Source organism: Patella vulgata, chromosome 5, assembly GCF_932274485.2.
Source record: "Patella vulgata chromosome 5, xgPatVulg1.2, whole genome shotgun sequence".
In the NCBI taxonomy this organism is placed as follows: Eukaryota; Metazoa; Mollusca; class Gastropoda; family Patellidae; genus Patella; species Patella vulgata.
The window spans coordinates 38,307,956-38,324,761 of NC_065883.2; the positions used below are offsets into that span (position 1 = coordinate 38,307,956).

A 16,806-nucleotide genomic window follows, 5' to 3' on the forward strand; every position below is an offset into this window, starting at 1 on the left:
ATAAATACATGCTCTTGCACAAAATTATAAACCAACAATGCCCAAACTACCTCGCCGAAACACTGTTATATAATTCCACCCCTTAATAAACGACTGATTGTACTAAGACCAAATCTTAGTGTAGTCAAAAATAGTATTAAATTCTGTGGATCACGCCTATGGAATACATTACCATGCTTTCTCAAACATTTGAAATCCGGCAACGCCTTCCGCGCCCAACTAATTAAATATCTAAATGAAAATTAATTACCGTCTTTCCTCTATTTGATTAACCTTATAATCATACAATCTATATACATTGTTGCATATATTAATTATGAATTTGTCAGTCAATCTTCTTTAACGCCATATTGAACCTTTTATGTGCCCACAACTTAATGTACATCTGTAAATACATGTTCAACTTGTTTTGTTTCTTTTTAGTTTCATTTTTAATGTATAAATTTCTATCTCTCCTCTATCTATTAATGTACATATGTTCCCATTGATTGAAGGGCAAAATGTAAGAAAGGCCATTGGCCTAATTTTCAACCATTTTGAAATAAAGTTATTATTATTATTATTATTATAGTGCTCTACATAGTCTGGGTGTTCGAGAATTCAAAATTTTCTGGAAAGATCTATATGACGTCACATCCGAAGCATTAATTTAAGAAACGCGCACCGGCATCTGAACTGTTACTGTGATAAAGGCGTCGTAGAAGAAAGGTTACTTGAAAAAGAAAATAATCAAAGACGAACAGATAAAAAAGTAAGTTATATTAGATGATTATTCTATTCACACATACAGCGTATGGTAGCCCAAAGTCCCAGTAGTCCTATAATTAGGCAAATGCAATTTTTATATTCATTGGCATTGGGCAAAAAACGATCATTAATATTAGACTTTTCGATATAGCCTAAAATAAATCATCGACTCATGGAGAACCGCCAATGGACCATGATGATTGAAAAGGAAACTTTAACTTGGTTTGTTGGGTTAAACGGTGTCATACATACAAATGTGGGATGTTTTTAGTTTACAGAATTCGACCATCCATACGCATTATTTAAAAGCCATTCTAATTCTAACTTGAAATGGGGTAGCCTACATTTATTTAAATAAAAAAACTGGCGAAGCCACGCGATACAATCCGTTGATCGGTAAAGACGTCTTCAGTCTTACTAGATATACTGTAATTATTTAATACACGCCTAATCTTATTAAATAAGAGTCCGAAATAACATCAGATCCATTCATTGACTTGAGAAATACTCTTGGCCTAGGTTAACTAGGTATCATTTTTCTAGAAATTTCTCACCGCGTGGTGGGGTGTTATCACGTGATTAATAATCGACCAACTTGCATGACTTCCTACAAATTAGTACAATAAGAAATTTAAAATACATACTGTAATGTATTTCAACAAAGCCAATCATTTACTTTGTTATCGTGCTCCTTGTCCCCAAATTTAATTTCTAATAATAGTTTATGCAAATTATGACAAAAAAGCCTTTCACCAAATTTCAAGAATTTCTGTAAATTACTTCCAGAGTTAAGACCCTTGTTTAAATTTAATAGTAATAGGGCTATGAGAATGCAAAATTCATTTATTAAAGATACATTAGCATTAGCTAAGAGTTAAATAAAGAGTTGGTCATTCTTGCTATATAATAATTCAAAAATAGATGATAAAAAAAGAAAATATTGAAAATTTCATTCAAATTACTTCGTTCTCAGCCAAGTTATCATTGTAGTTTTGACAAGATGTGTGCTCAGTGGTAACCAAGTAGAAATGGTTCCACTACTGATGTCTTCCGCCTTACTCCAGCCACAGTAGTGGCTCATCCTACAGAGTTCCTTTGTGCAAGTTTTTTAGTCAAATGAGTACAAAAAGGTTACTGGCCTATAGCACCCTTAATTTACACATAAACTCACCCAAGACACCACTGTTTTTGTAATAAAGTAGACCCGTATTGTTTGTTAATTGACTTTATCCGATGATTTAAAAAATTGGCGATGGTTAATATTGGGTCAAAAATAATTCCTTAAATTGCGCCGGAGCCCCTTTTAGATAAATTGAATTCGCATAAAAACAACAAAGAGTGCCTACGTGCGATTTTATTCTTTGATACACGGGACATTTCTGTTATTCAAACAAATCTGCACGAGAATTACAACATACAAGTTGACAGTTACCATTGATTTGGGGTTGGTTCATGTAGAATAGGCTCTTATATCAAGCCTACAGTTATTCTTTTCTAAAATAAAATGAGAGCTGTGGATTTGATAGTGGTTATACTTTACTAATATTCTCTGACATCGGAGACTTGTGTCGCGTTCATTTCATTTTTGCGGTAAGTACAAGCTTCTTGTGTCTGATTTGAAAGCACTTTCGACTCCCGTTGCTAGTTCTATTTGTCTTATTTCTATTTGTAAGACTGGTAACCTAAATACCGTTAATGTTTGCAATTTTAAAGTCTATCTTTGCCGTGATTCGAGAGTAATTCTTAACTATGTATAGTCTTATGCATACGTGTCCTTCAAAATGTACTAGACATGCAGCTTTACATGACTGGTTGGAAATGTAACCGCATATGATATATCGTGTAGAATATGTGAATGTGAACACCCGTGTTCTTACTATACAACTTTACCTAACACGTCCGTATTATTAACGAAAATATTAAACATTCATAACATCGTGGCAGTATATCGTTTTGACATTGATTGTTTATGACAAATATCGTGTCCCGCGATTATCGTGGCACACGACAGCGACTGCTACACCAAGTTATTTATCGTGGCGTTATCGTGGCAATTTTCAACAAAAAACAACACGATAATTGTGTCCTGTATAACTTTCACGCTCTCCGTACTGCACGTACTCGATAAGATTTTGTTTACATTTTAAATAGTGAAATTAACACAATAATTTAAACAAGAATTCAACAGTCCGTGCACGAAGTGCCGTCAGTCAGTGCCAATACGGCGAGGATTTAATACAACCAGCAGTCAGTAAACCAGGTCCAGAATCTTTTCGGACAACTGGGCCGGTATTCATGATGAAAATACCGGACCGAGAGCTATTTTATCGGTAATGTCCGACGGCTTTCGCATGGACTGTATTGAATTTCAGCAATTTCTGTTTATGTTATGGCCCTTGTTTCACTTTATTGAACTTTGTGAATGGTCTAACATCAAAAGTTATATGCTGATCTGTATGAAATTTACGTGCGTCATTTAAATTAGTAAAGAGAAGAATCCTATTGAATTGCAGCAATTTCCGTTTATTACTTCTAGAGTTATTGCCCTTGTTTGACTTTGTTCAACCATGTTAATGCTCGATTGATAAGTTATCATCCGATATGTATGAAATTTATATGCAACATTTAAATTTGTGAAAAGAAAAAGCCTGTCAAATTTCAACAATTTCAGTAGATTACTTCCAGAGTTGAGACCCTTGTTTCAGTTTGTAGAACATTGTAAACCCTCAAACTACAAAATTTATAATCTGATCTGTATGGAACTGTCTAGTAAAGGCCCCCAATTACCTACAAAGGAATAAATATGCGACAACCCTTGACGACCACTCGGACGATTTAGCTGCTGCGGGCGTATGTTTTGTTGCCAGACAACCTATCTTTATAACAGATATTGCAGTTTTTAGCTAAATTTATCATCCATAAATTCTAAATAAATCATCAGTAATCCAAATTACATCATGCTTTCTATTATTTGTGGTATATGTTGTAAATAAAAGAACAAAAACAGAAGTTGAGGTTTGTTTACTTAAAGTTACAAGACTGTTTTTATTACTATAAAGGCTTATTTTTTTTTAATGTCCTTCGGCGAAAATGACTAAGTACAGCTAATTAATATGCGCATATGTCATCATTTCTTTAATATATAGAATTTTGCAGTGAAAATGCTTACTTAGGGGTTTCTCATGCTGATCCCTTTAAAAAAAAACATTATTTTTTCTCTCTGAACATTCCAATTGCTACTTTTGGTTACCATGGCAACAAAATTGCGTTTTTATACGCCCACATTTTTATGTGGACGTATATTGTCGTCGCACCTGTCCGTCCGTCCACAATTGTGAACAGTCTACAGGTCACAATGGTTATCTGATTTCAATGAAATTTGAAATATAGGTTTATCACCCTAAGATCTTCATTCCATTCAATATTGGTATGTTTCGGACTGTAACTTCATGGATTATGGCCCTTGATTGTACGAAAAATCACGTTTTTAGCTTGTGAACACTGTAGAGGTCAAAATTATTATCCGATTTAGTTTAAACTTGAAATGTTTGATTATAACCCAAAGATCTTGGTTCCTTTCGATATTCGCGCAAATCGGAACGTAACTTCCTTAATTATGGCCCCTGATTGCATGAAAAATCGCGTTTTTAGCTTGTGGACCCTATAGAGGTCATAATTTTTATCCGATTTGAAAAACCGTTAAACCCTAAGGACGGCCGAGTTCAATTTCGTGGAAATTGACCCAAAACTGACAGACAAAATGGCCGCCCCTCGTTCTCAAATTGCGTAAAAAAATATGGTATATCAAGGTTGTGGACCCTATAGAGGTCCCAATTTTTATCCGATTTTGTTGAAACTTGAAATGGAAGTTTATAACCCAAAGATCTCGGTTCCTTTCATTATTCACGCATATTATGGCCCCTGATTGTACGAAAAATCGTGTTTTTAGCTTTTGGACCCTATAGAGGTCATAATTTTTATCCGATTTAAAAAAAAAAACGTATTATTATATCACTGTTACACCCTAAGGACGACCGAGTTCTAATTTTGTGAAAATCGGCCCAAAACTGACAGACAAAATGGCCGCCCCTCGTTCTCAAATTGCGTAAAAATATGGTATATCAAGGTTGTGGACCCTATAGAGGTCCAAATTTTTATCCAATTTTGTTGAAACTTGAAATGAAGTTTATAATTCGAAGATCTTGGTTCCTTTCGATATTTGCGCATATCGAATTGTAATTTCCTGAATTATGGCCCCTGATTGTAGGAAAAATCACTTTCGTTTTAGCTTGTTTGCTATCCATCTCTCGAAGATGTGGGTGTATCCTGCCTGGCAGCCGCTGGTTATCCGATTTTGTTGAAACTTGAATTGCAAGTTTATAACACAAAGATCTCAGTAACTTTCGATATTCGCGCATATTGAATTGTAATTTCCTGAATTATGGCCCTTGATAGGAAAAATCACTTTCTTGTTAGCTTGTTCTCTATCATCTCTCGAAAATGTGCGCACAATTTTTATCCGATTTCAACAAAACTTGAGATATAGGTTTATCTCCCTAAAATCTCAGTTCCTTTCGATATCGGCATCTATCGGATCGTAACTTCATGGATAATGGCCCCTGATTGTACGAAAAATCACGTTTTTAGCTTGTTCTCTATCCATCTCTCGAAAATATGGGCGTATCCTGCCTGGCAGCCGCTGGTTATCCGATTTTGTTGAAACTTGAAATATATGTTTATAACCCAAAGATCTCGGTTCCTTTCGATATTCGCGCATATCGGACCATAACTTCCTGAATTATGGCCCCTGATTGTACGAAAAATCACGTTTTTAGCTTGTGGACCCTATAGAGGTCATAATTTTTATCTGATTTAAAAAAACGTATTATATCACCGTTACACCCTAAGGACGGCTGAGTTCGAATTTCGTGTAAATCGGCCCAAAATTGACAGACAAAATGGTTGCCGTTCGTTCTCAAATAGTGTAAAAATATGGTATGTCAAGGTTGTGGACCCTATAGAGGTCACAATTTTTATCCAATTTTGTTGAAACTTGAAATGTAAGTTTATAACACAAAGATCTCGGTTCCTTTCCGATTTTGTTGAAACTTGAAATGTAAGTTTATAACCCAAAGATCTCGGTTTCCTTTCGATATTTGCGCATATCGAATTGTATTTTCCTGAATTATGGCCCTTGATTGTAGGGAAAATCACTTTCTTCTTAGCTTGTTCTCTATCCATCTCTCGAAAATGTGGGCGTATCCTGCCTGGCAGCCACTGGTTCAAGTGGTGCATATAAAATGTTCCAACAACATTTAAATTTTTTTTTCTTCAGAAAAATGGCAAGAGCAACAGCTGTTGGCATAGACTTGGGTACAACTTACTCATGTGTGGGAGTTTTTCAACATGGTAAAGTTGAAATTATTGCCAATGATCAAGGAAACCGAACTACTCCCAGCTATGTTGCTTTCACAGATACTGAACGTCTCATCGGAGATGCGGCTAAGAATCAAGTTGCCATGAATCCAGAAAATACAGTATTTGGTAAGTTGAATTCGTCATACAGTCTTAATTTCAATGACTTGATAATATATGAAGTGTAAGATGTATATAAGGGTCACTTTTTGGTATTGTGCACAAAAGTGTGACATATTTGCTAGAAAATAAACCTTCACTAATTTTGCTTAAATATATCTGCATACAAAGAAAAATATGTAACATTTTCATATTTTAGAAAGAAAATTAAATTAAAAAAAAAATATAATTTTATGCCTGAATGTTTAAGCTCATGTTATACAGGACACAAATAGTGACTCAGGTTTTGTACAATTTTTGAAACTACACAATTTTTCATGTGCTGTATCAGAACTCAGTTCATCTGACCAAAAATATAACCAGCATCCAGATTGTTTACGCTTTTAAGACAGAAATACTTCAAAACAAAAAACTACAAACCTTATTGCGTGTACAGTGTTTACTCACATTTTACCATGGCCATAACATTTAATCTCTATTTATCAATTTTAATGTTAAATAATAAGCCTTATAATGGACTCCAATGTTACTAGTTTTAATTCCAATTTGTCTTTCTTGGTTTCAAGAAAATTAATTGGTTGCGTATGTTACATTTTTATGATGGACACCAAAATAGAAAAACACAAATTACATTTAACGTTTTCTTTATTATAAAAATAACAAATCCAGAAAAACTGGTGCCAATAATTCATTAAACAAATTTAAACAACTGAAACTGGTTACAACTTTTATTTTCCACAATTTAGTTTTTATACGCCACATTGAAATGTGGACGTATATTGCCATCGCCCCCGTCCGTCCATCGTCCACAATTTCTTGTGAACGCTCTAGCGCCAAAAGTTATCATCCAATTGTTTTAAAATTGATATATGTTGTTTACATTAGGCTGACCTTAAAAATATCTTTGTTTCGCCTAATGCGACCGACTAACTTAAACCACCCCGGACTTAAATTATTTTATTGCACTTTTCCGCGATCTTTTTATTTTATTTTGTGTCAACCTGAAATATATCACGAGAGTTATTTCCCTTTACTATGGCTATGGTTTGATTCATTATTGAAACTGGTTGATCAAGACGAAAGCATCATAGGTGTCGCTTCTCAACAAAATGGTTGTAGACGAAAGCACGTCCATGATTCTGCCTCTATTTTTCTCAAACGGATATTGAATATCCGTTTTTGAGAAAAATGAAGGCACAACCCGCACGATCGTTAAAAAACGTGTTGAGGGAGTTTCAAACGTCAATTTCTGGCAATTCGTGTGCGAGTCGTGCATCACGAAAAATCCCGATGTCATTGATTTGTTTGACAATAAAAGAAGACGAATGTTTGCACCCGGAAAATTATCAAGCTGTCAAATTAGCTCTTAAAAAAAAAAATCTGAAAAAAAAACCCGACCTACCGACCCTTCTCCTCGATTGTGGGTCGGGTTTGGTGAAACAAAGATATTTTTAAGGTCAGCCTTAGTAAGATGAAGAAGCCCATTTAATTTCAATAATTTTCGTTTATTATGTCTAGAGTTATGGCCCTTGTTTCACTTTGTTGAACCATGTGAACACTCTAATGCCAAAAGTTAACATATGATCTTTGTGAAATTTATATGCAACTAGAAGAATGCCCGGCTTCGCTCGGGTCATAAGCCCGAAACCAAAAGTGGTAGACTAATGCCACCTGGCATCATCCGATTTTTCTGAAATTTATATGCATTATTTAGATTAGTGAAACGAAGAAGCCTTTTGAATTTCGGCAATTTCCGTTTATTACGTCTAGAGTTATGGCCCTTGTTTCACTTTATTGATCCTTGTGAACGCTCTAATGCCAAAAGTTATCATCCGATCTTTCTGAAAGTTATATGCATGATTTAGGTTAATGAGACGAAGAATCGTATTGAATTTCAGCAATTTCTGTTTATTACGTCTAGAGTTATGGCCCTTGTTTCACTTTATCATCCGATCTTTCTGAAATTTACATGCATTATTTAAATTAGTGAAACGAAGAAGCCTATTGAATTTTAGCAATTTCTGTTTATTATGTCTAGAGTTATGGCCCTTGTTTCACTTTATTGAACATTGTGAACGCTCCAACGCCAAAAGTTATCATTTGATCTTTGTGAAATATATATGCATTATTTAGATTAGTGAAATGGAGAAGCCTATTGAATTTCAGCAATTTCCGTTTTTACATCTAGAGTTATGGCCCTTGTTTCACTTTATTGATCCTTGTGAACGCTCTAACGCCAAAAATTATCACTCGATCTTTGTGAAATTTATATGCATGATTTAAATTAGTGAAACGATAAAGCCTATTACAATTTACAATAATTACTTCTAGAGTTATTGCCCTTGTTTCACTTTGTTAAACCTTGTTAATGCTCGATTGATGATAGTTATCATCCGATATGTACGAAATTTACATGTATATGCATCATTTAAATTTGTGAAACAGGTCTATTGAATTTTTCCCGATTTGTAACCTTTTTTCAACTTAACGTCATACGGTGGCTATTTAATATTTTGTAATAATTTTAAAATATTTTGGAAGCCGATATCCTGTTCTTTTGCTTGATATAATTTTTATATATGTGTTCATTTTATTAATTTCATAAACGTAAGTTGAAAAACGTTAATTTCCTGTGTTTTGACATTACGCTGAAAAATTTTGTCACGTTTTTAAACGAGGGTACCCCACTTCAAGTGCTCGGCGGGCGCACTTATTATTACCGGTAATATTATTTTTTCATTCTAATATCATTAGAAAGATAAATGAACGATCTTTCAATTGGTCGGGGGTGCTTTGTTGGCATTTCGAAATACCATGCATTTTTTGCAAGTTGAACGCTTCAATTCATGCAATCTTTTTTTAGGCGATTTGTCAATATAGCACCCCCGACCGATTGAAAGTTCGTTTTATTGTCGTTTTGATGCTATTAAAATCAACAAAATCAGAGCATGGCAAGTGCGCCCGCCAAGCAATTGAAAATGGTATACAATGAGAAATTTTGTCAAAAATAAATCGCGTAGTTTAGCCTTGTTATGACGTCATTTCAACACCAAAACTAAAATGTATTCCATGTTCCTTAGACTCATATTCGCGGTAAATTACGTCGAAAGGCAACTCTGATGGTTATTTATGAAGTAAGCGTTATGTTATATGAATAAAGGACTTGCCTGAAAATAAATAAGGATAGTTAATTCCATTTTTTTCACGCCTTTTGGCTTTGCTGGGTTGACTGTTTACATCACGTGACTCATATTCGCGCGCTTTTATAACCATGTGACAGGATATAAATATAAAATCGAATGGAAATTTCCTATTGGCGACCACACGTCTTTACTTTTAACACCAAACATTTTTCAAGAATTGAACAATTCCGTAAAATTGACAAATGTTTCAAGCCCAATTTTAAAGCATTTCTGTGCACACGAATGGAAATGAAACCGGAAAACATCCACACGGGTCTTGGTACTGACAGAAGGCGTGAGGAAGATAGTATAGGTACTACTGATAATTAGTACATAAATTTCTATCCACTTAAACGGATATTATACCCAAATATATAAAGTTGGACCAACTAGCTGAAATAATTTGAAAAATGGCTCAATTTCTGGATTTGCCGTTGGCGATTTGCAACATTTCGTTTGAGATGATGGAACCGACATAGATTATGAATTAGGTCAGTCATGTCAATACTAATTACTATCATCACTCAGTATTGATACGGATACCCAATTTTCGCAAAACGTTTTAGTTTTTACTAAATAATTTAGCATTATATAACAGTTGTCATACTAATTATTATAATTTTAATTCTTTTTTTTAGGAAAATATATTTAACACCTCGAGGATCACATATTTGTTGGCCAGTTAAACAATTGAATGAACCGACAAACCTAAGGCCTTAATTGGGCCTTGATTCGATATTTGTTTACATTGATTAAAATATACAAAAAAAAAAGGTGCTCAATGGGCTACATACCAATTTGAAGGAATAATATAAATATTCAAAAGTGAAGTAAAAACATAACAATTCTTTGAGTTAAATTGTAGCTTTTAGGCCTAGGCTGGTTGTACGTGACAAGGAGTAGGGTCGCCTGTCCAACCTCGTGGGTTTTCTCCGGGTCCTCCGGTTTCCTCCCACTGCTAAAGACCCCTACGCGCAAGCGAATTATGGAAATAAAATTGAACCATATGTTAGTCCCGAAATGACCTAGTTTGTGTCGAGTGGACGTTAAACCCCATTTCTCTCTCTTTTATTGGTAAATGTTATCTTCTGAGTAGAAAATAATATGTAAAAGCAGAATTCTAACAATAATGTAAGCAAGGAATGCTGAGAACAATGATAATGCAACAAGAGTTGTCCGTTTTTTAAAATTATGTGGTTGCTATGACAACCATCCAAAATCCTTAATAATTCACTAAAATTATATAATTGTTAATATTTTGTATTACATGGGCTATAAATATATGCTAAAAAGCTTTCTGCTACTGTACTTAAAATGTGGCGATCAATTGGTTTGTCATGGAATAACATTGCCTTTTTTTTCGTTTTGATTGCTATAAAAACCAAATATTAAGTAATATACAAGAGTAAAGATAAGTAATTTTAAAAATTCACAAACATATTTACTTGTAAACAAAATTTCTCTTCAAGATCTTAATTCCTTTTTATATTTTATTTATGTCTTAGTGGCCAAAATGGACAACTAGCTACTGCAGAATGTTCTTCAAAAGGGAACCCCTTTCCAGCTCTTGGGAGAAGACATATAAATATTTTGATTTTATTTATTTTTTAAAATCTTGTCCAATAGCTTCTGTTTTTAAAATAATACAATTATCAATATTGATGTCATGATTATTGGAAAATAATGATTTTCGGAAAAAAATAAATGTGGTTGCCATGGTAACAGCCCAAACTCCATATTTTTCTCAAACTTACACAATCCATATCATTTGATATTACAGGGGTTTCAAATATTTTAAACTGCTTACTTTAAAATGTGGTGATGACCTTTTGGGTTATGGTAAGTAGCGTTGAAAATGGTCAAAAATTGCATTTTTTCCATTTTGGTTGCTATGACAACCAAAATTAATAATATATGGCGGATTGGAAATAAGTGATTTTAAAAATTCACAAACTTTTTGACATATTCCCATAATTTCACATGTGTATCTCCATTCCTTGTTTTATTAATGTCCCAAAAACGCCCCAAAAATAGGCAATTGTGTGCCGCGGAAATTTGTTCAAAAATGAACATATATTCAGCTCTTGAGAGAAGGCATATATATATTTTTACTCTTTTTTTTTTCGTTAATCATACTTGATAGCTACTGATTTTAAAATGCATAACAACCAGGTTCAAAATTTCAGATAACATGCACAAGACCATTTTTGATGAAAAAATTGACCAAAATCGCTCTGACAAAATGGAATTTTTGAGAAAACCTATGTATTTTGCAGTTACTGTGGAAATCGGTGTAATTATTACAAAAATGTGAAAATTGAAGCATAATTAGCCTTAAAGTTGTATTTCATGAATTTACATCTTCATTTTTAATAGGTTTGATATGAAATGAAATATGGCATCACAAAAAACACCAAAAATGGCTTTTTCAAAGTGTTGAAAAACCTTTCTTCCGCGAAAAGTCAAAAATCGCAACTTTGAGCCTCGATAAAAAAAAAAGTTTTCATCCGATTTTGAATCTGTAAAAAATTTTGTGAGAGGAATGATGAGATCTATTTGGACAGCTAATAAAATCAAATGTATAATCATAATCTCAAAATCACCTTTTCCACCTAATTTTAGCAATTTCCGTCAATAATTTCTAGAGTTATGGCGATTGTGAACGTTCGAATGACAAGTGATCAAGTGATCTGTATGAAATTTATATGCATTATTTAAATTAGTAAAATGAAAAAGCCTGTCAAATTTCAACAATTTCTGTAGATTACTTCCAGAGTTGAGACCCTTGTTTCAGTTTGTAGAACCTTGTAAACCCTCAAACGACAAAATTTATAATCTGATCTGTAAGGCCCCCAATATGTGACAACCTTTGACAACCGCTCGGACGATTTAACTGTTGTGGGCGTATGTTTTGTTGCCTGGCAACCTATCTTTTTGTTATGGAATAAATCATTTCCCAACTTTGATCCACCCTTGTTGGCCAAGCATAAAAATCCCCCGACTGTTCCATATATTGGAGAAACACCTCATCCCCCTTGATTTCCAGGATCTGAAAAATATAATTATGCGACAACCCTGTCTCCTTACCACCAGAGAAAACCTTGAACTTTGACGCAGATTTTCTTCTTGGTTACTCATATTGTTCAACAGAATGGTATCTCTCCATGCACTCAGGATGTATGGCCGGTTTATCACAGCAGGTGCCACAAATATATGATGTTTCATTCCGATATTCCTGACTTAACTTCCTATCACTGCAAACTTTACATTCGGCTGGTTTTGTAGCTTTGGCACAAAAATGTGGGTTGCCATCAAGTCTCTGTAAATCATTTACAACCCGAACATTTTTATTTATTGGAATACCAAGGCTATTGACCAAAGAAATGCGGAAATCTTTTGTTGACATAACATCTGATTCACCTTCAGATTTGTACAATATATAAGCATTAACAATCGAGACTTCAAGAAGATGAAAAAATATTTTTCTCCACCATTTTAGAGAAGACCTCAAAACGATAATATGTACATAATTGGTCATTGACGTCAACCCCATTCATGTGCTTGTCAGGGAATATTTTAACCGGGTTCGTATCGCAATTTGAGACTCAAACGTCCGATTTTGCGAATCAAATTCATATCTGATTAGCATTATTAGCATAAAACCCTGCTTCAGCGCGAATCAAAGTTTTGAAAATTAATTTTAACTTTAAAACCATTCAGTATCGTAAAACACATCAAAACAAATCTCAAATCTCGCAATTTTATTGTCTATATCAAGACTCTTTACGTGCCTCTGCAATGGTCCAGTGGAATGACAGCGGTACATGTTTGTCGTCTGCTATTTATAGACGTAAAAGGTTTTGATGATAGAGATTACAAATTACTTGCTACAACACTACATACTTTCTATATCTGTGGTAGTCACAGTCGTCAAGACAAACATTCAAAACACTACAAGATAAAATTACCGGATGATCGAGGGTACGTTGCGAAATTCAAGATGGCAAGTAGAGCTGCAACGATTCAGTTCGGTGCACCGATAACCGACACTAGCCGTCTCGGTTCGATCCACGATCTACAATGTTCAAATTTCGATTCGGTTCAATTGCAAATTAAATTTCAAATAAAAACAATGTACACCTTACCATATGATAAAAAATGAAAGACCTGTTTAAAAAAACTTTGTTTTTACGTAACTTTTAATTTACATTATTTGGACACAGATCACTAAAGATTTCCCCCATTGACTCCAATGTTAATTCTCGTATCTTAGACCGACTCTAACTTTTTCCCAAATTTTCGTTGGGTAGAACGCTTTCTACCACAGATGGAGCAACATGTGGCAACCACTTGCCCAAAAGCACGTATGAGGTTCTTCATGAAAAACTTGAGATACACAAGCTGGAAGTAGAGACAAGTAAACATGCAATTTCAGGCCCTACATTTCAACCTAACCAACCTCTCAACTCATGTATCCTTCCGCATCAAAATTATGAATATTCACCAAAACCTGGCAGAAAATGTATTTTCAAACCCTTTCCCTCGATTCTACACCAAAAAGTCAACAAAAATCGCCATGCAAAAGGGAGGAAAAGGGAGAGGAAGACTAAAAATAGCTTTGGCCCTTGTTTGGGTGACGGCATAGGAATATTTGGTGATCGGTGTCCATTTAACAACACACGAATGTCACTCGAAAACATTACTAAAACAGAGTGGCCTCCCTTTAAAACAATTTCCGTATGCTCACGAAAGTTAATTTATTTAAAATTGGTGACCTACCGAATGTTCATTGGATGTTAATTTAGGTCAATAGCTTTGGTAATCGTTATATAAATTCTAAATGATCTCATTAGCTGATAATTCCGGTCATTATCTTCGGATATTTTTGTGTTTAGTGTAGTCAAGCAAACGCGGGATGGTAAAATTATGGCAGACAACGTACTTTCTTGACCACCTGGTCATTTGAAATCTAAAGTTTGGGATTATTTTGGTGTAAGAAAAAACTCTAAAGATGTGGCAACTTGTAGAGTATGCTACACTGACATATCCCATAAAACAGGAAAACAACAAACCTGTCAAACCATCTCAAAAGAAAGCACAGTCTCGATGTCAGCGTGAGTGGGCAGTCTAACTCTAAAACTAAAAAAGTGTTCAAGAGAATTTTAGTCTTGTGTTTTTATTGTTTTTAATGAATTATATACAGGAAAAATTACTGGTTATTGTAGCTGATAATCGAATCGAAAATAATCGAATCGAATGGTTAAAATCGATAATCGAACCAAATCGAGGTAGTTGGGAATCGTTGCAGCCCTAATGGCAAGTCAAACACATGATAATGTTCTGTCTTCAAATTCGACATCAAAATTAGCAACAGTTCAAGATTGGGTGAGGAAATATGACCCAGAAAAGATCTGGCTAAGTAAATAAAGAATGTCCAGGTTTTGTACTAAGAATAACATAAAACATTCACATACTTTTTATTTTATATATAAATATAAACAACAGTTTGATAAACAACAGTTTGGTAATACAAATAATATGGGTATTGTTATTATTGTCACATAATTATGTGAAATAAGAATTCTATAACATACTAAAAAACTGCTAATCAATTGGTAAATTTTGCTACTCAATTATACAATTGATTAGCATTCTTACACAATTTTTCTGGAAACTGCTTATCAAATGTAAAAAAGTAAAATATTCCCTGATGCTTGTTGTAATCTGCTATACACTTCGGTTTATTTCTAGCGTCATGATTTGGATTTTTATACGCTCACATGGAAATGTGGTCGTATATTGCCGTCGGTCTGTCGGTCCGTCGTCCACAATTTCTTGTGAACACTCTATAGACTACATTTATCATCTGATTGTTTTGAAATTGATATGTGTTGTTTGCATTAGTGAGATGAATAAGCCTATTTAATTTCAATAACTTCCGTTAATTTTGTCTGGATTTATGGCTCTTGTTTCACTTTGTTGCACCTTGTGAACGCTCTAACGACAAAAGTTATCAACCGATCTGTATGAAATTTATATGCATCATTTAATTTAGTAAAACAAAGAAGCCTATTAAATTCCAGCAATTTCCGTTAATTACATCTAGAGTTATGGCCCTTGTTTCACTTTGTTGAATCTTGTGAACGCTCTCATGACAAGTTATCATCCGATCTGTTTGAAATTAATATGCATCATTTAAATTAGTGAAATGAAGAAGCCTATTGAATTTGGCCCTTGTTTCACTTTATTGTACCTTGTTTATGCTCTAACAACCAAAGTTATTATCCGATCTGTATGAAATTTATATGCATCATTTAGATTAGTAAAACAAAGAAGCTTATTGAATTTCATTAATTTCCATTAATTAAATCTAGAGTTATGGCCCTTGTTTCACTTTGTTGAATCTTTTGAATGCTCTGACAACAGTTATCATCCAATCTGTTTGAAATTGATATGCATCATTTAAATTAGTGCAACGAAGATGCCTATTGAATTTCAGCAATTTCCGTTAATTACACCGTGAGTAATGGCCCTTTTTTATTTGCCCACATTTTCATGTGGATGTATTCTGCCGTCGCCCCTGTCCGTCCGACCGACCACAATTTGTTTGTGGACACTCTAGAGGTCACAATTCTTATCCGATTTTGACGAAACTCAAAATATAGGTTATCTCCAAAAGATCTTGGCTACTTTCGATATTGGCATGTATCGGATCGAAACTTCATGGATTATGGTCCCTGTTTGTACGAAAAATCACATTTTTAGCTTGTGGACCCTATAGAGATCACAATTTTTATCCGATTTTGTTGAAACTTGAAATGTAAGTTTATAACCCAAAGATCTTGGTTCCTTTCGTTATTCGCGCAGATCGGACCATAATTTCCTGAATTATGGCCCCTGAATGTACGAAAAATCACGTTTTTAGCTTGTGGACCCTATAGAGGTCATAATTTTTATCCGATTTAAAAACCTGTATTATTATATCACCGTTACACCCTAAGGACTACTGAGTTCGAATTTTGTGAAAATCTGTCCAAAATTGACAAAATGGCCACCGTCTGTCTCAAATAGCGTAAGAATATGGTACATCAAGGTTGTGGACCCTATAGAGGTCACAATTTTTATCCGATTTTGTTGAAACTTGAAATGTAAGTTTATAACCCAAGGATCTCGATTCCTTTTGCGCATATCGGACCGTTACTTCCTGAATTATGGCCCCTGATTGTACGAAAAATCACGTTTTTAGCTTGTGGTCATAATTTTTATCCGATTTAAAAAGACGTATTATATCATCGTTACACCCTAAGTACGGCTGAGTTCGAATTTCGTTAAAATTGACAGA

The 16,806-nt window shown here is 34.2% G+C and overlaps 1 protein-coding gene across 1 annotated transcript in view; it reads left to right on the forward strand.

Annotated features, from left to right (window-relative positions):
* The first annotated feature begins 596 nt into the window (after nt 1-596).
* Nucleotides 597-16,806, forward strand: part of LOC126820658 (heat shock cognate 71 kDa protein) — a 42,298-nt gene continuing 26,088 nt past the window's right edge. The window contains exons 1-2 of the mRNA XM_050548766.2: nt 597-751; nt 6,083-6,291. Coding sequence (XP_050404723.1) covers nt 6,087-6,291 — 205 coding nt within the window. The 5' untranslated portion in view covers nt 597-751; nt 6,083-6,086. The remainder of the gene's footprint in view (nt 752-6,082; nt 6,292-16,806) is intronic.